Below are 24,911 nucleotides of genomic sequence, written 5' to 3'. Positions count from 1 at the left end.
GCAGAGTGAAATCAGAAATCAGGAATACAAAGATTTCGGGCAAAACCCCGAAATATTTGGAAACTAAGTTATATAGCTAAATAACTAATGGGTCAAAGAAGAAGTGAGGAAAGTATTTTTGATCTGAATGAAAATGAAACACAGCCTATAAAAACTGTTCTCAAAGGCTTTTCTTTATCATTTGAGAGAAGAAGACATCTTATAATTTTGGCACCAGAGAGTCATTTTGTGCAAGGGTTACTGAAGATTTCTGATCTCGACCTGTCCACCCTCTTCCCCCATCTCTATTATGACTAGAGCACGGAGTAGGTGAGGCCGGAGTTAAGGGCAGGAAAGATGTTCTACAACATAGAGCTCTAAATTGGGAAAGAACAGAAATTGTGGATCTTTATTTAACAGGAATACAATATTCATAGACGGTAACAAAAATCTCAGAAATCAAAAACAGCACAATGGAAAATTCTTTAAAGTTGAAAGATATAAATAAAATTTGCTAATGAGCAAGACAGCATAGAGAGAACCTACTTCATTGGGCTTCTCTGAGAAGCTAATTAAAATAATTCATGCATAGCACCTAATGTGGGGCCGGGCACGTGGTGTTTGGTAAACATGAACCATCTTCACGTTCATTATTTCTTTTTTTTTTCTTTTTTAAAGATTTTATTTATTTATTTGACAGAGAGAAATCACAAGTAGGCAGAGAACCCGATGAGGGACTCGATCCCAGGACCCTGAGATCATGACCTGAGCTGAAGGCAGAAGCTTAACCCATTGAGCCACCCAGGTGCCCCACGTTCATTTTTTTCTTGACCTTGACGCTACGATGAATAATTTTTATATTATTATATTTTAACTTAAAATAATATATGCCATAAAGTGTGTTGTGATTATCTTCCTACGTAAAAGAACTTATTATCTGTTCATAGTAAGTGTAAGTTTTGTCACTAAAAAGAAGGAAATATCTTCTTCAGTGGCTACCGCCGTAAAATAAAATGGTCCAGAGACAAAGACCAAACAAAGCAAAGTTGAAACTCTAATTCAAGGCCACTGGGAAGGACTTGTTTAATCACATGCCATTAGGGGCAATACTTATTCTGAACTCCAGGAATTACCTCCTTCGGTCGTGCTGGCCAGAATCCAAGGGCTCACTGCAGACCAGCCAATTTCATTCATGCAGGACACACCAATGCTGTAATTAGCCAAAGCTCGCAGCTGCTCGATTTGATACAGATGTGGTGAAGCCGAGGTGTTAAAAATCATGACAGAGCCATTAGTCAGCGGATCAACTTCCTTGACCTAAGTGAGGAGTAAAAAAGTGGACCAGGCATTAGTAAGGTGGTGGGAATGCGAGACCTGGAGCACTGCTGCATTCAGTGCACGTGGCCCTTCCTCTCCACTGAGGGGAAGTACCTGCTTCCTATCGGGCCACACACTAATTTCCCCACCAGCGTTACTGTGTGTTAGTCACGCTACTGGAGCACCCACCGAGGACATGCGTAAAACACCTAAAACAAGCATTCTCACTGTGGCAGGTAACAGAGCAAATGACAACCTTTATAATATTATAATGATGGTAATATATAAGAGGAAATAAGATGAAATAGCCCTTCCTTTCTCAGGACCATCTCAGTTCTTGATTTCTTCTTCCAGCTGTTTCAGAGAACACACTCCAAAGACAACCGACATCCTGTGTGGGACCAAAACCTAAAATATTTACTATCTGGCCCTTTACAGAGAACATTTCCCAAATCCTACTTTAGGGGCTGGGATACAGGATTTCTGTTTTTATTTTGTATTTCTTTTTTTTTAAAGATTTTATTTATTTATTTGACAGAGATATCACAAGTAGGCAGAGAGGCAGGCAGAGAGAGAGAGGGAAGCAGGCTCCCTGCTGAGCAGGGAGCCCAATGTGGGGCTTGATCCCAGGACCCTGGGATCATGACCTGAGCCGAAGGCAGAGGCTTTAACCCACTGAGCCACCCAGGCGCCCCATGTATTTCTTTTCATTATGCAACCTGATGAACTCTGCTCTTGCCTTGAGGTAAATTCTAGCATGTCCTCTTTTTTTTTTTTTAACCCTTACTCCAACCCCAATATAAATTCAAGTCCAAAAGCATATGCAGAGATTGTGCATTTTCTGACATTATTTGGTGCAAAGATATAGGGAAGGGCCATTTGCACCTCACCCAACAAACCTTTCTCCAGATCACATTAAAGCATCTTAGCCCTTTCCTCTGAGTTCTTTCCCTTCATCTTTCTCTCCGTAAGCTCTACCAGTCTCCCCGCATCCCTCTCCAGATGTCCTCTGTACACATAAGCAAAAAATCTAGGCCAAACTTCTACCTTTTTCCTTAAGCATATTTCCTTTCTAGAAATGGGAATAAGGGAGAATGCTTTTTTTTCCCCACTACATGTTTTTCAAAATCTCTACAATATATAAGTACTTATAAAATCAGAAAAGAGAAAATGACACTGAATAAAACACAAGTAACCAAAACTAACTGGGAGAAAAAAATCTTAAACCCTGTATATTCCTAATAATAATGGGTTTGCAGTCATGGGGCGTGGATACACAAAGCTGTTATTTCAGGATATATGTGTTGAAATTTAGGCCAAGGGGCCATAAACAACATTTCGGAATTCTAAATCTCCTAGCGGATATCGTGAGAGGGGATGTGGGGGCCAAGTCTCACCTCTGACTCAGACCCGCAGATTCCATTGGGTGACAAAAGTACCAGTTGGCCTGAGGAGCCACCAGAGGAGAAACAAAGAGTTACGTGCTTATCTTGGTGATGGCCGCTGGCAGAACTTACTTTTTGTTTCTTCACTTTATAGAGTATGCACCTACTTCCTGGTGACCAACCCCTGAAACTAAGGTGGAGGAAACCTTTGGCTCTCCACCCCTGCCCCATTTCCGGAGCAATGCGTGGAGCATTTCCAGGCACAGCGATGCTCTTCCAGAACGCACAGCTGGAAGAAGACAGGGTTTTTGTAACAGTCCTTCTCAGTGGGTCCTAGGGGAAAAGAGGGCACGAAATAGCAAGAAGTACGTGGGAGAGTTAAAAATAGAAATGGTGTATGCAGCCCAAAAATGGGTGAAGAAAGGAACTAACATCAGGACCAAAGGAAGTGAGAGGGTGTGTCTGCTAGTGCGCGGATCTGAATCTTGTCCAAAACATTCATTTGTTACCAAGTCAGAGTTTAAAATTGTAAGGGACTGGGGACATGCTACGAAACTATGCTTGGTTCCTTCAGAAGTGGGAATACATTGTTAACCTGCAGAATAAATTAGTCTCACTTCTACAGCCACTCCTGACTAACCCTGCTAGGACCGGTCAGAGAAAACAGGATAGACAATTATATTTGAACTTCAGATAAACAACAAATAATTATATATACAGGTATGTCGCAACATCACTCCTAGAATTAAACTTGTAAAATAACTGTATTCTTATGGGTGAAGGGAGATTGGTGGGAAAAAGACAGAATAACCATGTCTGGCACCACAGGATCCAAGGTGCGCAAGGAGGGCCTATAATGACCGGACTGGATGATCCCCCAGGGACTGGATGACTGTCGCTCATGCCGTGGCTGCCCAAAGCTGAGGCAAAAAGAGAGAAAGCAGATGTGTGTGACCATCTTCTACCTTCAGGGGTGACCTGATGTTTTCAGACCTTCCTACCACCCTACTCTACTTCCTGTCCACCCTGAGACCTACTCATTCAAGGCGGGGGCAGAAGTCACCCTCAAAGTCTCCCCAAAGGCTACCACACTCATGTGAGCAGGAGCCTCATGTCTTCTTGGACTCTTCATACAGCTCAGCAGCAGTTTTACAAAGGGCTGGTCCATGCCTTGGTTATACATGTACAACTACAGATCTCTGGATCTCTAGATATGTAGATAGTTATATCTATAGAGGGAAATTGGCCCTGGATGTTCCTAATAACAGAGCCCTGGAATACAAGAAGCAAAAACTGATGAGATTGAAGGGAGAAAGGCAAGTCAAAAACAACAGCTGAGACCCTAATTCCCCAGTTTCAATAACAGATAAAACCACTCGGCGGAGGATCAACAAGGAAATAGAAGAAGGAAACAAGACTATAAACTAACTAGATCTACAAGACGTATAAAACATTCTACCCAAACACAGCCAAATATACCTTCCCCTACACATGGAACATTCTCCAGGGCAGAACGAATGCTAGGCCATAAAACAAACTGTAGTTAATGTAAAAGACTGAAAATCAGTATAGCCTCCAAACGTGATGGAATAACATTAGAAATAAGCAAAAGAAGACAACTTGAGAAATTCACAAGTATGTGAAAATTAAACACAGTCCTGAATAACCAGTAGAAGAAGAAAGAAAGAAAGAAACAAAGAAAGAAATCACAAGGAAAATAACCAAAAAACTTGAGATGAATGGGAAAAAAAGCCCCAAATACCAAAACCTATGTGATGCAGCTAACACAGTGCTTAGAAGGAAATGTATGGTATAAATGCTTATATATATATTTTTTTTTAAAGATTTTTTTCACAGCGCGAGAGGAAACACAAGCAGGGGGAGAGGGAGAAGCAGGCTTCCCACTGAGCAGGGAGCCTGATGCAGAGCTCGATTGCAGGACCCTGGGATCATGACCTGAGCTGAAGGCAGACGCTTAACAACTGAGCCACCCAGGTGCCCCTATAAATGCTTATATTAAAGAAGAAGAAATTTCAAATAAATTACCTAGCCTTCTACCTTAAGAAACTAACTAACTAACTAACTAACTAAATAAATAAATAAATAAATAAAAAAGGAGAGCAAATTAACCCAATGCACACAGAAGAAAAGAAGGGAAAACTCGTATTAAAATCAGGAATGAGGGCGCCTGGGTGGCTCAGTGGGTTAAGCTGCTGCCTTCGGCTCAGGTCATGATCTCAGGGTCCTGGGATCGAGTCCCACATTGGGCTCTCTGCTCAGCAGGGAGCCTACTTCCCTCTCTCTCTCTCTGCCTGCCTCTCCGTCTACTTGTGATCTCTCTCTGTCAAATAAATAAATAAAAATCTTAAAAAAAAAATCAGGAATGAAAGGGGACATTACTACTAACCTCAAAGAAATAAAAAAGCTTATAATGGAATATTTTAAGCAATTATATACCAACAAATTAGATAACCCAAAAGAAATGGACACACTCCTAGAAACACATAAACTATCAGAACTGACTTAGGAAGAAATAGAAAATCTAAGTAGATGCGTACCAAGTAAAAAGACTGAGTTAGTATTCAAAAAACTCTCCACAAAGAAGACCTCAGGACCAGACAGCTTCACTGGTGATTTCGACCAAATATTTGAGGAATTCACATCAATCTTCCACAAACTCTTCCAAGAAACAGAAGTCAAGGGAACACCTCCCAACTGATTCTGTAAGACGAGTATCACGCTGACACCAAAACCAGAAAAAGCTAACACAAGAAAACTATAGAACAATAGCTTTTATGAATATAGACACAATTAGACAATGGTGATGGCCACACATTATACACTTTATTTTTTAAAGTGTATTTAAGTAATCTCTACACCCAACATGGGGCTCAAACTCACGACCCCAAAATCAAGATTGCATGCTCTTCCGACTGTGCCGCACAGGCACCTCAACATTATACCCTTTAAATGGGTGAATATTATGGTCTGTGAAATAGATCTCAGAAAAAGCTGCCCAGAAAAAATGGATATCCCTGGTGAGGACTTTGTAGACACAATAATTCCTAACACTTACCAGCCCTTAGAAGGTTTACACATAAAATGGGTCAAGAATTAAGCAAAGCTAGAGCTGGTGAGGTGAGGGCGGAGGCTATTTCGGGGATAATAGAATGTTTTCACTTTCCAGAGAAGGAACAGCTGTTAGACAAGAGTGGGAGGCAGTAAAAACAGAGAAACTAATTCTGTTTGGTATTAAAAACATCTGGTTGTCAACATATAAAATTCTTCAGAAGTCACTGCTTCAAGTTGAGCTAGCATGAATGGCAGGTGTCAGGTTAACATGTTTTCAGCTAGTAAGGCCAGACATTTATGAAACTAAGAACAATTTCTGACCCTACTGTGTGACAACATGCAGGGCAGAAGACATTGATGTTTTCAGTGGACAATCCACACATGTTCAACTACCTGCTCCCAGAAATAACATCTCTTCTAAGACATGGAAGAAGGGATGGTTTTGAGCACTGTTTTTTGCATCAGAACTTTCTGGCTTTGAATTCTGGCTTTGCCACTCATGGGTTCTGTGAGCATTCCGAGCCTGCAGTGCTGGTGTGGGTTTTAAGTAAGATAATGTCTGCAAAGTCCCTGGTCATCGTGAGCACTCAGTAAATGGTAGTGTTACTGCTACCCTTTCCATTTTGATGAAATTAACACTCAAAGCAGGGCCTACGTCATGGCAAGGTACCATTTTAGGATGGCTGGCCTGTATTTCTTACAGCATTCTTTCACACCAATTTTGGGTAGTGGTTAAGAAGGGGGAAAGACTTTGCAAGGCCTGTAATGCCCAGGTTGTCCTGGGAACCAGGGGCCAAGGTGCTACATTTGACAGCAAAAATGACCCATCTCATGCTTGCCTGTCCTTCACAGTCACTGACCCAGGAGTCAGGATGAGGAGTTCTTGGCCTCCCAAAACTCCTGATCACAAGCCAGTCCTAATTTAGGGATGTGTTTTTATACCTTAAAAATTAATTCCCCCTGGTCTCATGTCATTCTATCCTGGAAACCTGTTTCCCTTCTGGTTGGGCCCTGCACCATGAGTAGAAAGGAAACAGCATCCTGGGGCAGAACACCACAAAATGGGGCATGCGTGGTGGACACTGAGCAGGGAAGGGGTCAATGGACTTCTGAACAGAGGTGTTGGAGACCTCGGCACTAAGAAAGGCCAAGGAGAAAGAAAGATCAAGTAGACCCTCAGAGCACCAAACAGCCAGTTCTTTCTTCGTCCTGCTGGTTTACCTGAATGCTGCAATTCCTGAATGGGGAGTATCCATCAAAACCCGGGACCCAGGAGATTAGCACGCTGTGTGCGGTGCTGTTGTAGACACTGACTTCAGTTGGTGGGGAGGGAATTGCTACACAGAAATAAAGACACACATACAAACACAGTTATAAACCACAGGTGGCCACAGCTACCAAACAAACAAAATATCATGCTTGTTTCCATTTCTTAAAATTAGGAAAATTTGACCCAAGTTTGAAAAAGAAGCTGCATTAGGCCTGAGACTAAGCATATTAGCTTATAGACAGGTCTTCTGGTGATGGGACAGTGCTGCCTGGGCCAGAGGAGTGGAGCACAGACCTGCTTTCCTGCCCCCTGATGAAGTGAGACCTTAGCTGGAAAAGGATGAAGAGATGTCTGTTTCCTTCACTGAGCTCGTGGTCACTGCCCTCCTGCATGCGGGCACATTGCTGGGTGCTGGAGCTCTACATCCATCCCCCCCGACTCCCCCAATCAGAGCCATGGCCCTATTCTTATGCAGCTTTTGCTTGAGGAGTGGAGACCCACATTACCTGATGATGAGAGCCCCATGCTGGGACTAGAAGGGTGCTATGGGAGCATGAGTGTGGGTGTGTGGCAGAGCGGGTAGCAGCTATCCAGGCCTAGCAAACAGGTGAGAAATCCGTTGAAGCAAAAGAGCCAACTGTAACTGCTGGGACTGGAGGCATAAAGTGTGCAACGACCTTGGCCACGTGTGGGACGTGGCCACGTGTGGGACATGGTTACGTATCTTAATTTGAATCTAAGAAGGATCTGGAGTTTGGGGATCTTATTTTGGGCTAATTTCACTTCTCAATTAAGAGTCATAATCACATTCATAAGCAAAAATGATGACTGCTGTTTTCACATGCTTACAATGGGTCAGCCCGTTACGGACTTCGCTTTGTTTCGTCATCACTAAAACCCTGTCAGAGAGGTGGTCTCACAATCCTCATTTATGGATGAGGATACTGAGAATCAGAGAAGGTAAAAATGTGCTGAAGATCACAGAGCTTGTAAGCAGCAGAACAGGGACTTGAACTCAAGTCTGTCTGAGCCTGGATCACGCATCCCTCAGTAGGACACTGGAGGCTGGTGGCAGGCGGTAGCAAGCACATTAGTGTGAGCACCAGCAGGGACAGGGGAGTCTGGTTACTGCCTGGCAAGCTGTGTGGCCTGGGTCACGGTTAAATGACCTTTCTAAACTCCATTCCTTCTTCTGTTAGTGGGGATAGTAACAGCACTGCTCCATGGGGCTGCGGGGAAGATTAAGAAGGTTAACACATGGAGGAGGGTTGGGGGAGGTGTGCTGGATGGGAAGCAATGACAGCGTGAACAGAAGATCAGGAAAGGAGAGCTGGGACCATGAGAAGTACACCAGGTACCATATTCAGGAGTTTCTGTTTACTTGTAGACACATAGCTTGGTGAGTGGCAAAGAATCGGCATTTTGTTTGACTCCCCTAAATAGATTACTTGCAGAATTGTACTAAAATGTATGCCTTTCCAGATCATAATTTGGCTACATATATTATAGTTAGTAACAGATTAGAAGAGGGAGTCTTGGTGGCTTTGACATAAATGTGTAAATAATGAAAAGCAAACATAAGTTTTTAAAAGAGAACTGATAAAAATAAAAGAAGAAAAAAAGCTAAGTTCTGTGTGAAGCATAAAATTTTTAAAAGTGTCTCTCATTTTATAAATGTTTAAATTTTAAGGTGTTTACACTTCATGAAAATAGTCTTTATAAATTTACGCCTACCCATGAATTCCTGAAATTCCCAACATTGCTTTTGAAAACTGTAATAATGAGACTCATAATGAGGAAGGAAGTTATACAGTTCCTCCAGGAGTAAGTTTCAGTTTGCTCTTTTTTTTCTTCCAATGAACTTTTAGAGAATGTCCCCTGATCGCCTTCATCTAGTTGATGTGCCAAAAAGAAACATCAGCATCTTTTTATTTTTTTAATTTTTATTTATTTACTTTTAAAAAGTTGGCTCCATGCCCAGCGTGGCGCCTAATGTGGGGCCTGAATTCACACGCCTGGGATCAAGACCTGAGCTGAGATCCAGCTAGATTAGTTAACCAACTGAGCCACCCAGGTGCCACCATAGCATCTTTTTTTTAAAGTATAACTTCTTTTGTAATATTGAGTCCCCAGCAGTATATTACCTAACTTTTTTTTTTTAAGATTTTATTTATTTATTTGACAGAGAGAGATCACAAGTAGACAGAGAGGCAGACAGAGAGAGAGGAGGAAGCAGGCTCCCCACCAAGCAGAGAGCCGATGTGGGGCTCGATCCCAACACCCTGAGATCACCCTGAGCCAAAGGCAGAGGCTTATCCCATTGAGCCACCCAGGCACCCCAATATATTACCTAACTTTTAACACATTATTAAACACATTCTGCTTTTCCCTTGTGTTGTTCCCTCAAGATTAAGACCAAAAGAAATATGGAACCAGTATTTGCTTTTCAATATTTAAAGTAAGAACCAATAGGCATGCTGGGGTGGCTCCGTTGGCCAAGCATCTCCCTTCGGCTTAGGTCATGATCTTGGGGTCCTGGGATCGAGGTGGGCTCTCCGTTCAGTGAGGAGTTTGCTTCTCCCACTCCCTCTGCCTTCCCCTTCCCCCACTCATGCTCTCTCACTCTCTCCAATAAATAAATAAATATTTTTAAAAACCACAAATACTAAAACATAAAATTCGCTTGAGTTTATACGACAGAAAGTAGAAAGATGATTTGAAAAGGGTTAAAATGACAGTATTTAGTTTCAAGTTTTGGGTTTAAATAACTTTGATCCCATAGAGGGAGGAGGAAGAGGCAGACAGTTGGATTGGAATGTCTCCACTAGCATGGGGACCTTCCAAGACAGGTCTCCCATTATGTTATGGCCCAGCTCAGAGCCAACAAGGACATTTGGAGGAAGAGATATAGAAGCTCTGGGCTCTTCTCTCCCTTCTCTCCTCTTAGGGCAGCAGCCAGGGGAGACCTGTGTCAGCCCCAGCTGCCCAGAGCCCATTCCTTCAATCAATGCCCTAAGCTGCCCCCACCCCTGGGAGCTCTTCAAGGGGTAACAGGGACTAATTCAAGGTGGGAGAGGGCAAGGTGAAAACAGGAGCAAAGAAGATGGGGGGTAGACATCTCAGCCTATTTTCTTAGACTAAGCAGAACTAAACGAGCTAATATTTATCAAAGACTTATGCACCAGGCACTGTTTTGGGTGCTTTTAACTTGCATTATCTCATTTAAGCCTCAAAAATATGTAGAAATATGTAATCATCCCTCTTTTATACTGAAGCCAGAGAGGTTAAGTGACTTGTCCAAGGTCACAAAGAAAGTCCCTGGGGAAGACAGGGTTCAAACTCAGATATCTGGCTGCAGAGCTCCTGCTGCGTCCCCTGACCAGCTCCCAGAACACGTTCAAGGGACTTGGCCATGGTGCTTACCTTTGATGTTGATCTGCACACCCTTGGACACGGTCAGCCCTTTGTCATTGTGAGCCTCACAACTGAAGACGGCTGTCTCCGTCAGACCTGGAACGGAAGGGGAGTCATGAGACCAGGCTCAAAGAGAACAGGCTGCAGCTCACCAGAATCCGAGGGTTGTTTTAGCATTCTTTTACTTTTTGGTTCATGGCTTCAGGCCATAAATGCAAAGTTAATTTTAAAACTATGCTGGTGGCTGAAACACAAACCTGGGATTGAACCCTCGCTACCAGGAGCAAGTCAACCATGGGCCTAAAGGCAGCTGTTCTTCATTTAAGTGTTTCATTTTTCCCGGGTGGTGAGATGATAGGTAACAAAAGCAGTAATATTTAGACTTAAATTTCTGCTAATCACTGGCCCCAATGTCAAGAAGAGCGCTGCCCGAGGGTCATCTGGACGATCGCGTGCTGCTTAGCCACAAGTACATATCACACACTAATGACATTTCAGGAGACCAGACATAGCAGGATGAAAGTCACAGTGCTTAATTTCAGGCGGTCTGTCGTAATGAATCCATTTTTAAAGGTGAAAATTAGGGGCGCCTGGGTGGCTCAGTTGGTGAAGTGTCTGCCTTCAGCTTGGGTCACGATCTCTGGTCCTGGAATCAAGCCCTGCTTCAGGCTCCCAGCTCAGCAGGAAGCCTGCTTCTTCCTCTCCCTCTACCCCTTACCCCTGCTCCTGTTCTCTCTCAAATAAATAAAATAGATTTTAAAAATTCTGAAAAAAGTAACAATTCATAAAGAATTATTACATAAACACAAGACATTATTATTACCTGAAGAGAAGACACTAGTGCTGAATGAAGAAAAATCCTATCATTTCAGAGGTTTGAAAACATCTTAGAAATTTAAAAAAAAAACTAGTTGATTTATTAATTTTAAATAGAAAGGAGAGGTAATCCAGATATTGGTTTCTAATACTATTTGCCAATAAAAGGAACCAGAACTCATTGGAGAAATGGCTGATATCTCAGATTGGAGCAGGAAACAGATGAGATGAGCCTGGAACAAATTTAACACAAACGTCATGTGGTGTGCATACACACACACGCATGCATACAAGTATGCGCACACACATAGAGTGATGGGGGAATGACAGAGACATGAAACCAACGGAAGAACTCCTCCTAGTAGCCAAAGCTGCAACAGTTTGAGCAAGAAACTAAATGCAGTAGCCTTGGATTGTAAACCAAAGTATAAAATAAATATTCACAAGTGGATTCTCAGTATTTATACTGAGATAAATAGATGATTAAATAATGGGAAGGAACAAACAAGTTTCCTATGAAGAAGAATTCCAAATAATTTATGTGGATTCTCTGCCCTCAAGAGGGAGGATCATAATTTCCAACCCCTTAGGCATAGGCTGCACAAAGTGACTTCCTTCCGAAGAGGACAGTATGAAAAGGAAATAAAAGCAAAACTTTATTTTTTTTTTTAAACTTTTGAGTGGAGAAAATGATAAACGCTACCTTGGCCACACGACCAAGGTTAACACCACTAAGTCACGTTGACAGAATGTGTCCTTGATATGATATAATGAAAATGGCACTTCCCCTCTGCAGTCTTCCTCCCAAAAACATACAACCCAAGTCTCATCAGGAGGAAAGTATCAGACAGTTCAAACGGTGAGGTGTTCTATAAGAAATCTGACCAGTATTCCTCAAAACTGTCAAGACGATTAAAAACAAGGAAAGTTTGAGAAACTGTCACAACCAAAAGGAGCCGAAGGAGACAAGACCACTAAATCCTGGATGAAATCATCGAACCATACAAGGGTATTAGGTAAAAACTAAGGAAATCTGAATATAAACTTGAGTTAATAATAATGTTCATTGGTTCACTGATTATAGCAAATACATCACACTAATGTAAGATGTTACTAATGGGAGAACGTGTAAGTGGGGTTTATGGGAAAATCTGTATTATCTCCATGATTCCTAAAATCTAAGACTATTATAAAATTAAAAATTTTTGTTTTTGTTTTTTTAAAGCACAGCCATATGTACCATCTAGTAGATTCTGGAAACTTCTCTGTCTCTGGCGCACAAAGGTGTCTTTGGCACAGAATTCACATCATGAACTAGAGAAAGAAAAACTTCTTGAAATTAGACCTCCATTCACTTCCTGCCTGAAAACCTTACTCTGTTTTCTTCTACCCACTGTACAGGAAATTCTCCAACTGATAATTTTAAAATTCAAAGCTTGTCACCAACAGTAATTAAAAATTTGAAAAATCAGGAACAAGCTGCCAAGGGAAGGCCAGCCCAAGTCTGGTCCAAGTGGCCAGAGAACCGCCTGGGAGAAGTTCTAAGAAATGCAAACCTGATCCCTATTTTATGTTGGCTCTTCTCTTGAGGGTTAGAAGTGCACAAAAAAACCCAGCGCTGGTGGGGTTCTGTTCTTTTCCATCCAGATGGAAGTTAGTCCAGGTGCCTGAGTTCTGCTGACTAGACAGGGTCTCTCAAGAAAAAACGAAGCTGTGCGTCTCTGTCCTACAATGCTACGGTGACTTTTCACTTCTCTGAAATAATGTTCTGTCAGAATAGGACAGATACTTCAGGTATTTTCATTTTCTGAGGTGAGGAGTATTTCCCTCAGAATGGAGGAAAATCCTAACTAAATGGCTTCGATTTTGACAATTCCAAGAGCTAGGAAACTAAAATTTCAGATAGGAGCCATCACTTCACATTTTTGGTCCCTTCCTTTTGAGTGACAGATGAAACTGCTAACAGTTTGTGCGATGGCTTAAAAAAAATAGATTTGTTTCACTGAAGAGGGATATTTATCTCAAACCCAGTATCCACATCTATAAAACGACACCCTTGAATACCCTGCCCTCACGGGTCTTGTATGTTCTGCTTGTATTCTTCCCAAATAACTTTGAAAAATATATGTGGTCTCTCATAAAATTGTGAGGTTTGCACCTTAAATTTTTTATGATTTAAAGGGCTGCAAAGAATGTACTTCCAGGTTCTCTGACATTTTAAGTAAAATTCCTTTAAAGGCACTTATCTAGTGTTCCCATGACTGGGATGGGAGACCCAGCATTATCCAATGAAACAATTTTCTCTCAGCAGCCAGAAGTGTCCCATCATGATTTTCTACTTCCCCTGCAGAATTTTATCCAGATGGCATAATTATGTGGGTTTGGAAGTCATGATTCATCACCCTACAACACTTCTTGGCAACGAAAATACACATACATGCTGAAATTGGAAAAAAGATTTCTTCTAGATCAATTATGTTCACAACTATTATTAGGGCACAACCCAACAAGACAATATATATAATTCTTTTTTTTTTTTTTCTTTTTTTAAGTAGGCTCCATGCCCAGCATGGAGCTCAGTGTGGGGCTTGAACATGGCCCTGAGATTAAGACCTAAGCCAAGATCAAGAGGTAGATGCTTAATTGACTGAGCCACTCAGATGCTCTGACAATGTATATAATTCTTAAACATACACAGTAAAATTTTACCAGGAGGGCAAGTCCTTTGCTGAACAAAATTTGGAATCTTTTAGGTAGTGATCTGGAAATTTCTTAACCTTGAGCCAATACACTATAGAAGCCACTCTCAAACTGTGGTCTAGAGACTCCTAGAGAAAGGATCTCAGAGGCCCTCTTAGGAGCCCTAATGAAGGAACACTATTTTTGTCATAATAATAAAAATAATAACACTAACAATAATGCTAAGAAAGTCCTTTCCACTTTCATGCTCTCAGGAACATGTGATGCAATGTTTTAGAATGTTCCAGAGGCTGTATGTTGTGTGATGATGTTAGTAGTTCTATCAGGTAACTGAGTATGTGCTTATGTATTTTTATGCTCTGAAAGTTTTGTTTTAGTTTCTAATTCAGTACTGATCAACAGATAGAACTCACATAAACAAATCTCTTTGGTCCACAATAATTTGTAAGTCTGTAAAGGGATCTTGAGACCAAAGCATTTGAGAACTGGTGCCCTGTAGTGACTCCAGATAAGTCAGGGAGAGGTCCTTCTTCTTTTGCAAGGTGAGGGAGAGATTTGGATTCTCGGCACTTTGTCAGGCATTAACTTTACAAGGAAGATGGATACATTCCAGATGAGGATCAAGACCTCATCCCTCAAAGCCACTGCCTGGCATCCATGCTGGGGACCATTATTTCACAGTCCAACCTGTGACACTTTGGTTTTCATGCTGAAGAATCACCTTTAGCCTTCCAAGTCATAAGCTTTCAAATAAGACGCCTATTACACCAGTCTCCATGAATGCACAAAATCTGGCTTATATTTAGAAAAACTGGCTTTGGCTCAATCAGAAAATACAGAGAGTTGTTATGCAACCTATATTTTTTATATAGTCAATCCAGACACAGTTATTTGACTTTAATGACTCTTGTCAAAACTCTTGGGAAACACTTGAGTACAAGATACAGATCACATTCCGGACTTGCCAGGAGCCGAAAAAAAAAAACAACAAGAGGACGGATTCATTTCGTGAGATCCGCTGACCAGCTATAGATCCCTAAGTAAGACAACTTGGGGCCCACTGTTCTTCAGAACTGCAAGGTTTGTCAATGCTGAAAGTGAAACTGCTTATCAGGAACATGATGTTAAGTGGGAAGTCGCTTTTCCTTTTTGTGTTTCTTTTCAAAGTGGACACAAAGTCAGGAAGACAATCTCTAGCAAATTCTCTGGCAGGAGACACCAGCATTAGTAAGAATTCCCCAGAAGTAGCTAAACCACCTATTCCAGCAGTTCTGTCCATGCGCTGAAGTGGTTCATGTCCCCAGGCCTAACAGACGGCAGCAGCCAGAAGGCGAAACTGGTTCAAACCAAAGTTAACTTTCTCCCCAAGTGGATGGGCCAAAACTGAAGGCAAAATACAGTCTTCTTTGCTTAATGTATTCAGTTATATGTATACTTTTTGGTTTAATGGCACTAGCCTCCGGGCTAGAGACTCATGGAAGAGCCTGGGTTGGATATGGCAACTAGCATGTGCTGGAAAAGACTGTTGCCTCTCACTTTCCTTTCCACTTCTCTGTCTGGGTGAACAATATCCAGACTGGAATAGACCTTGAAGTTTTATAGCCCCAGCCCTTGTGGCTTTCCAGGGGAAAAAAAAGCCATCCACCCCCTTAAGTCCCCACCCTACTACCCACTCTCTCCGGAGTGACCTGGTAACTGGAGCCTCCCGTCTTTCTGAGCCATGTCCTCCTCCAGCGGGCCACCCCCTCTGTGTACTCGGTCACATCCCACCCAACTCCTGACGTTCATGGCCCTCTTGCTTGGTCTGCTCGTTTTAAAAAAAAAGACAGCCTCTGAAACAGGGTCTGAAAGATATTTTTAAAGAACATTCAGTAACAGGATGTTCCCTTGAGGGAAGGACAATCAGAATTGCTAAGAAAGCAACTTCTAAGAGCACCAGTTGGGCCAATTCTTAAGTTCTGGATAAGCAGCCCTTTCTTTCTTTTTTTTCCCCCAGAGCAAAAGAGGCAAAGCAAGGGAAGGACATTTTGCATAAAGGAAGTTGCCTATTAACTTGGAACACAGTCTCTGCCCTGAATTCATTCATTCAACACATATTTACTGAGTACTTACTAGGTGTCAGACATTTTCTCAGGCACTTGGGGTATATCGATGAATAAGAGATCCCTGCCTTTACAGAGCTCATATTCTCACAGGGGGTAGTGGGTAAGAAGGAATAACCTTAATAAGTAAGCTACATGCTCTATGAGAAGGTGATTAATGCCATGGAAAAACAGAAAAGGATCAGAGGGCCAGGGATGGGTTGGGAAGTGGGCTGTGATTTTAAATATTCAGGACAGAGGTGGCTCAGGGTAATGTCCTCAGAGGAGTGACTCGGAGTGAGTGAATGGGCTAATGATGGGGGGAGGAGAACTTTGGGCAAAGGAAACGGCCTTTGCTTTGTTCTTTAAGTAGGATGGGAAACCCAGAGCTTTGAGCAGAAGACCAATATAATCCAACTCGTGTTTTATCAGGATACAGGATCGCTGCAGTAGCCACATGGAGACTAAACCCTAAGCAAGCAAGTCCCATACTAGCTCCAAAATTTTTCCTGATCTGAAAATGGGTATTAAAAATGCCTTAACTGGGGCACGTGGGTGGCTTAGTCTGTTAAGCATCCGCCTTCGGCTTGGGTCATGATCCCAGAGTCCTGGGATGGAGCCCCGCATCGGGCTCCCTGCTCAGTGGGGAGGCTTCTTCTCCCTCTGCCTGCTGCTTCCCCTGCTTGTGCTCTCTCTGACAAAAAAAATAAATAAAATCTTTAAAATTTTGAAATAAAAAATAGAAACAAAACTGTGGGGTGCAGGGTGGCTCGGTCCGCTAAGCCTCCAACTCTTAATTTTGGCTTGGGTTGTGATCTCGGGGTAGTGGGATTGGGCTCTGTGTTGGGTTCTGTGCTCAACATGGAGTATTCTTGTCCCACTCTCCCTTTGCCCCTCCCTCTCTCAGCTCATGCTCTCTCTCTCAAATAAATAAATAAAATCTTATAAAAAATAAACAAAACAAAATTTTGTTTTTGGAGTAATTTTCAATTTACAAGAAACTGCACAACTAGTAGAGTTCTTGTACATCCTTCACCAGCTTCCCTTAATGATAAGATCTTACATAATCATACAGATCTTACATAATCATACATAATCATACAGTGAACAAAACCAGAAGTCAATACAATACTATTAACTCAAATACAGACCATATTCAGATTTTACCAATTTTTGTTCCCCCCTTTTTTTTGGGGGGGGAGTGTGTGGGGGGTGGTGCATAGCTCTATGAAGTTTTATTTCAGGTAAGATTTGTACTACTTCAGCGCCAAAAAAAAAAGCTCCCTCACATTTTAGGAACATCCTACCTAAGCTAAACCCTGATTAATCATCATCACTTTGTCATTTCTGATAATGTTATATAAATTGAATCACACAGCATGCAATCTTTGAGATTGGCTTTGTTGACTCAGAACAGTGCCCTTTAGACAAAGTATTGCTTTGCTCATGTCTCTTAAAGACAGCTCTTATGTCACAGAGGGACATAAGAGGGACACAAAAAACCAAAATGGTATCAAGAGAAAAAAAGCATACAGCCTTCCTGTTCATAAATGTGCTTGTTCAAAGCAAGTTTCAACAATCAGGACTCTTTAAACCATGGTCCTACTTAGCACTCTCTTGGTAAAAGTGATCTCGGAAAAGTTTACTTCTTGGTTAATTTCAACATGGTTAATTTCAAGATGGGATGGCCTCTCCCTGCAAACACTCCCAGGTTTGCAGCAGCAGGTGAAGCATAAACCCTACCCCAGGCATATCCGGTCAGAATGGCACCTAGTTCCTCAACTCTGAACTTCTGAGGTGGGCTCAGGCCTCACAACTGCAGCCTCAAAATTAAACACAGATGTAAGTAAGAATAATGTAAATTCTTTAACAGCGTTACAAAATTCAGGTGCCTGGGAATAGTCCACAGATCCCTGACTTGCTCTAACTTGGTGTGTCAGAAGTTTGCATGGTTGGCCCTTTCTCCACGGACTTCCTTAAGCCCCCTGTCTACAAAATGGGTGTGAAAAAAATGCTCTATTAATTTCATAGAACTGGCTGGAAATATAAATGAGAAGGAATTTAAATGCAAAAGCAATTATGCAAATACAAGTTACTTCACTCTCATTATGTTCCTTTGTCCCAGTCAAGGGACCTCTGACTCAGGTTCTGTTTATAATTCATTTGTTCATTAGTTCATTCATTCATTCCCTAAGTTCTGATGTGTCAGGCACTGTGCTGGGTGACAGGGCTGAGGTAATGAATAACTATAACAAATACAGTTATAGAAAAAGTTTAAACAGAAACAAATCTGTTTTGTTGTAACTGTACATGTATAATAAGATATAAAACTACATTTTCTGAATTTTCTACATTTTAGATATAAAACCATTTAATAATTATGGGAAATAAAATTTTTTTAAAAACTGTTGTTTTGTTTTTTAAGAGTGGGGAAGAGGCAGAGGGAAAGGGAAGAGAATCTTAAGCAGGTTCCACACCCAGCCTCATGACCTGGATCCCCCCAAATCGTTTTATTTGGAAATAATTATGGATTCATAGAAAGACGTAAAGAAACACACAAGACAGTTCAGTGTATCCTTCACCCTACCTCCCCAATGTTAACGTCTTACATAACCACAGCACACTGTCAAAACCAGGAAACTGACATTGGTCCCATCCACAGAGCTTACTCAGATTTCATCAATTATACATGGACTCGTGTGTGTGCGCGCGTGCACATGCACGCCCATGCATGTACCTCTATGTAAGTTAACCACATGTGTAGCTTTGTGTAAATATCATCACAATAAAGGTTGTTTTAAAAAAACACACTGTTGGGGGGGCGCCTGGGTGCCTCAGTCAGTTAAGTATCCAACTCTTGATTTCAGCTCAGGTCATAATCTCAGGGTTCTCAGATCAAGCCCCCCATCCAGCTACACTCAGTGTGGAATCTCCTTGAGATTCTCTCTTTCCCTCTTCCTCTGCACCCCCATCCCCGGCTTACACGTGCTTGCACATGTGCTCTCTCTAATACATAAATACATGATTAAACAAAAAAACCCCCACACTATTAGGCTATAAACTGCTCTATTTCTATTTTATTTCTATCTTGTCTATCAAAGAAAAAAACTTCAAATTTAAAAAAGTAAAATAAAAATTGTAATGAACTTGCAACCCAAAATAGGTTGTGGTTGTGAGAGTCTATCACCATTTAGAAATACATCAGTTCTCCAAGCTGAGACAAATTATACAGTCTTGGGTATTAAAAGAATTTGCAAATCTTATCACAGAAACTCACTTTTACCTTCCTTTTTTTTTTTCTTTTTAACACTTTTACCTTCTAAGAAAACATGCAATAGAGGAAAAGCTCCAGACGAACAGAGATTGACAAATTGTCCCTATTTTATTTTCTTTGATTTAAAAAAGATTTTATTGGGGCGCCTCAGTGGCTCAGTGGGTTAAGCCTTGCCTTTGGCTCAGGTCATGGTCTCAGGGTCCTTGGTTGAAGCCTCGCGTGAGGCTCTCTGCTCATCGGGGAGCCTGCTTCCCCTTCTCTCTCTGCCTGCCTCTCTGCCTACTTGTGATCTCTCTCTCTCTCTGTCAAATAAATAAGTAAAATCTTTTTGAAAAAAAAAAGAAGATTTTATTTATTTATTGAGAGATAGAGTGAATGAGAGAGAGCATGAGCAAGAGGAGGGAGAGGGAGAAGCAGACTCTCCGCAGATGAAGGAGCTCAATGTGGGGCTTGATCCCAGGATGACCTGAGCTGAAGGCAGATGCTTAACTGACTAAGGCACGCAGGCACCTTGTCCCTATTTTCATAAAGAAAAAAGACACTGATCCTCGTAGTACAGAATCACTGAGAGACAAATCCACCACAAAACTTAAGTGTCCCTATCAAGGGGCACCTGGGTGGCTCAGCTGGTTACGCATCTACCCTCGGTTCAAGTCACGATCCCAGGGTCCTGGGATGGAGCCCTGGGTTGGGCTCCCTGTTCAGTGGGGAGCTTGCTTCTCCGTCTCCTCCCCACTCATGCTCTCTGTTGTTATCTCTATCTCTCTTAAATAAATAAATAAATAAATAGATAGATAGATAAAAAAATTTTTTTAAGATTTTATTTATTTATTAGAGAGAGAGAGAGAGATCACAAGTAGGCAGAGAGGCAGGTAGAGAGAGAGGGGGAAGCAGACTTCCTGCTGAGCAGACAGCCCAATGTGGGGCTTGATCCCAGGACCCTGAGATCATGACCTGAGTTGAAGACAGAGGCTTAACCCACTGAGCCCCCAGGCGCCCCCTAGATAGATAAAATCTTAAAAAAAAAAAAAAAAAAGTGCTATCAAACTAGTGCATGTAAAAATGTGGGAAATTGTCACCTCTAGTTATTTAGCTCACCCAGAAGTCAGGTCTGATTTTTTAATTGAATTCAAGCTATTTTCAGACTTTCTGTGGTAGTTAACCAGCCCGATGTAGTGATAACATCTCAGAAGATAAGAAAGAGAAATAAATGGAAGGAAAATGAAAGCAGGCAGATTTACAAGTGGTTGAACAGTAGCCAAGAAAGTTGATTTAATGAGCTGATGTCAACTCAGACTGCCTTTATCAGCAGGTCACGGGACTCTGCCCTTGGTTAGGATGGAATCTAGATTTTCATCAACAACTTGGATGAGACACAAAAGGCAGCTGGCCCAGAGCAGGAGGCTGATTTGTTAATTGAAGGAGAGGATGGAGGTTCCAACTGCCCTCCGTTGGCTGGGACAATGGTTTACATTTTTATAAGGAAAAATGGTAGGCTGAATTTCCAAAAACAACTAAAGATACAAGAAACAGGAGAGCTTTGACTTTGCAGTAATTAATGAGAAAAAAGACCTGAGGATTTCAGTTAGCCTCAAAGTCAACATTAATCAACATGTTAACCTTCATCAAAAAAAGTAATGCAAACTATACTACCAGAAATATTGTGTCCCAAACATGATATTGGAGTGGCCACTAAAATTTATGCATGTCTTTTCAAAATAACACCAATGTTACTAAACTCTTTCAGAAAATAGAGGGGGTAGGGATACGTACTAACTAGTTTTATGAGAACAAAATACCCTGATACCAAAAACTGACATACCAAAAACAAAATTACAGACCACTCCCCTCATGAGCACTGTTGTACAATAAAGAATTTAGCTTGTGTCCCTTATAACTGCCTGGTGACAGGAGTAGCTTTGTTACACTAATGAAGTGTAGAATAGCCTCTGGAAAACCTCAGGAGGAAGACAGATCACCAGAACGACCAGCCATGTGATGAGAGGGTTGAGGGGTCTGGAGACTGTTCAATCACATGGCCAATGATTTCTTTTCTTTTTTTTCTTTTCTTTTCTCTCTCTCTCCCTTTTTTTTTTTTTTTTTTAAAGATTTTCCATTTATTTACTTGAGAGACCAAGAGAATGAGAGAGAGAGAGAACATAAGAGGGGACAGGTCAGAGGGAGAAACAGGTTCCCCGCTGAGCAGGGAGCCCGACTTAGGACTCAATCCCAGGACTCCAGGATCATGACTGGAGCCAAAGGCAGCTGCCCAACCAGCTGAGCCACCCAGTTCAGTATCAGAACTGAATTGCAGTACACCCAGTTGGTGTTACCCTAGTATGGCAGTGAAACAGTGAAACAGAGTAAACGTAAATGGGAAAGTCTTTAACTAAATATTAGTAAATATTAGTAAACTGAATCCACCACAATACATCATGACCAAGTAGAGTTTGTCCCAGAAACGCACACTGGTTTAACATTTGAAAATCAAATCAGTGTAATTTGCTGCAGTAGGAAAATAATGGAGAAAAACTATGTAATCATATGATAAAAAAAATAAAATTTTTTGCAAGCTGAGAATAGAAGAAAACTTCTTCAACCTGATGAAGGGCACTGACCAAAATCCAATTTCTGTCATAGTTGGTGATTGGGACAGAGATATAAACTCTTCCCACTTTTATTCAGCATTGTGTTAGAGTCTTGGTTAGTAAAATAAGGAAAGGGACAGGGATAAAAAGGCAAGATTGGACCACTATTTGCAGATAACACTGTTTACAAAAAAAATCTAAGGAATCTACAAAACAACAACAACAATAAAACACTCTTAGAAACTAACACATTAACTTAACAAGCAAGGTTGTAGGATGTAAGATCAACATACAAAAATTAACTTATTTCCTACATACTTACAGTAAGCAATTGGGAAATGAATTCAAATGTACTACTTACCAGCATCAACAACATAAAATATTTACAAATAACTTTAACAAGTGACATATAAGACCTCTGCATTAAGGACTACAGAAAATTGCTGAGAGAAATTAAAGAAGACCTAAATAAATGGACAGAGTGTGTTCTTGGATTGGAAGTCTCAATATTATTAAGATGCGATCCCCCCTAAACTGATCTATGAATTCAATACAACTGCAAACAAAATCACAACAGACTCTTGCAAAAGCTGTCAAGCTGATTCTAAGATTTTTATAAGAACAGGCATAAGACCTGAAGTGATACTTCCATGAAAACAATATATGAGGGACGCCTGGGTGGCTCAGTTGGTTAAGCGGCTGCCTTCGGCTCAGGTCACAATCCCAGCGTCCTGGGATCGAGTCCCACATCGGGCTCCTTGCTCGGCAGGGAGCCTGCTTCTCCCTCTGCCTCTGTCTGCCTGTGCTCGCTCGCTCGCTCTCCCTCTGTCTCTGACAAATAAATAAATAAAATCTTTAAAAAAAAAATTATTAAAAAAAAAAAACAATATATGACTGGCTCACGAGCACAATTAAAAATGCTAAAATCTTGTTTTTTATTTTTTTAAGACTATTTATTTATTTATTTGAGAGACAGAGCACAAGCAGTGGGGAGGGGCAAAGGGAGAGGGAGAAACATTTTCTACTGAGCAGGGAGCCCAACACGGGGCTCAAAGCCAGGACTTTGGGATCATGACCTGAATCGAAGTCAGACGCTTAACCAACTGAGCCACCCAGGCGCCCCACTCAAATCTTTCAAATCTTTTCTAAATCTAATTTAAAATTTGAGAGTAGGGAAATGAAATGCAAATTTAAAATTTACTGTTGCATATTCACTAGAATGTCTAAAATGGAAAAAAAACTCTCACCATATCAAATGTTGGCAAGGACATGGATAGAGCAACTGGAACACTCATCCACTGGGGCTAGGAATATAACTCGGCACAACTTAGAACACCGTTTGGTGGTTTTCTTAAAAGTTAAACATATGACCAGTATATGATCCAGAAGTTCTTCTCCCAGGTATTATCCAAGACAAAATAAAAACCTGTGTCTCCCCAAAGCCTTGCACACAAATATCTGTAGCTCCTTTATTTATCCATAAACATCTCAAATGTTTATCACACAAACAAAATGGCACACATCCATACCATAGAGCACTGTTGGCAATAACAACATACTACTCACACGTCAACATGAGGAGTCCCAAAAAACATCACACTGAGGGGAAGAAGCCGGACCCAAAAGAATATATATACTTTACGATTCCACTTATTCAATGTTCAAGACCTAGCAAACTGATCTATGGTGACAGATATCAGAACACCAATGCCTAAGAGAGGTGGAGGCTCATGGGAAGGAGCATGAGGGCACATTCTGAGGTGATGGCAATGTTCTGGGTCTTGACTGAGGTGGTGGTTCCATGCGTGTCTACATTTTCAAAACTCACTGAGCTGTGCATTTAAGTTCCACACACCTAACTGTATATCAATTTTACCTCAATGAAAACAAGTCTTTATGGGACTTCAGAGCCACCATCCTAGAAAGGGTGGGGATATAGTTTTCAAATGGACTTTGTTTGGGTTTTACAAATTACTTATTTATTTTTATTTTTTATTTAAAAATTTTTTTAAATTTAAATTTTAGGTAGTTAACATACAGTGCAATATTGGTTTCTGTAGTAGAATTCGGTGATTTTATCCCTTACACAGAACGTCTGGTGCTCATCATCACAAATGCCCTCCTTAATGCCCATCGTCCATCTAGCCCATCCCCCCCATCTCCCTCCAACAAGCCTCAATTTGATCTCTATCGTTGAGAGTCTCATATGGCTTATTTCCCTCTCTCCTTTTTTTCTCCTCCTCCTTCCCATGATGTTCACCTGCTTTCTTTCTTAAATTCCACATGAGTGAGATCATATGGTATTTATTGTACTCTGAATTATTTCACTTAGCATAATACAATCTAGCTCCATCCATGTTGTTGCAAATGGCAAGATTTCATTCTTTTTTTTTTAAGATTTTATTTATTTATATGTGAAAGAGAGAGAGCTCAAGCAGGGGGAAGGGCAGAGGGAGAAGCAGACTCCCCACTGAGCAGAGAGCCCAAAAAGGGGCTCGATCCCAGGACCCTGAGATCGTGACCTGAGTAAGAGGCAGATGCTTAACTGATTGAGCCACCCAGGTCCCCCAGGATTTGTTCTTTTTGATGGCTGAGTAATATTCCTGTGTTTGTGTGTGTGTGTGTGTGTGTGTGTGTGTGTGAGAGTGTGTACACATTTTCTTTATCCATTCATCAGTTGATGGACATATGGGCTCTCTCCATAGTTGATAATTTGGGAGAAGATATTCGCAAATGACATATCTGATAAAGGGTTAGTATCCAAAATCTACAAAGAACTTATCAACCTCAACACCCAAAAGACAAATATCCCAGTTAAGAAAGGGGCAGAAACACGAATAGACACTTTTCCAAAAAAGACATCCAAATGGCCAAGAGACACATGAAACATGCTCAACATCACTTGGTATCAAGGAAAGACAAATCAAAACCATGATGAGACACCATCTCACATTAGTCAGGATGGCTAAAATCAACAACACAAGAAACAACAGATGTTAGTAAGGATGAAGAGAA

At 41.3% G+C, this 24,911-nt stretch overlaps 1 protein-coding gene across 1 annotated transcript in view; it reads right to left on the bottom strand.

Annotated features, from left to right (window-relative positions):
- The window catches only part of MERTK (MER proto-oncogene, tyrosine kinase), a 110,385-nt gene that overhangs the window by 40,774 nt on the left and 44,700 nt on the right, over positions 1-24,911 (bottom strand). The window contains exons 5-7 of the mRNA XM_032843874.1: positions 10,447-10,533; positions 6,975-7,090; positions 1,113-1,296 (exon numbers count right to left, since the gene is read on the bottom strand). Coding sequence (XP_032699765.1) covers positions 1,113-1,296; positions 6,975-7,090; positions 10,447-10,533 — 387 coding nt within the window. The remainder of the gene's footprint in view (positions 1-1,112; positions 1,297-6,974; positions 7,091-10,446; positions 10,534-24,911) is intronic.

The sequence above is a fragment of the Lontra canadensis genome, unplaced genomic scaffold, assembly GCF_010015895.1.
Source record: "Lontra canadensis isolate GAN:19392208 unplaced genomic scaffold, GSC_riverotter_1.0 scaffold144, whole genome shotgun sequence".
Classification (NCBI taxonomy): domain Eukaryota; kingdom Metazoa; phylum Chordata; class Mammalia; order Carnivora; family Mustelidae; genus Lontra; species Lontra canadensis.
The sequence above is the reverse complement of the archived record's forward strand: the minus strand, read 5'-3'. Positions and strand labels throughout refer to the sequence as shown.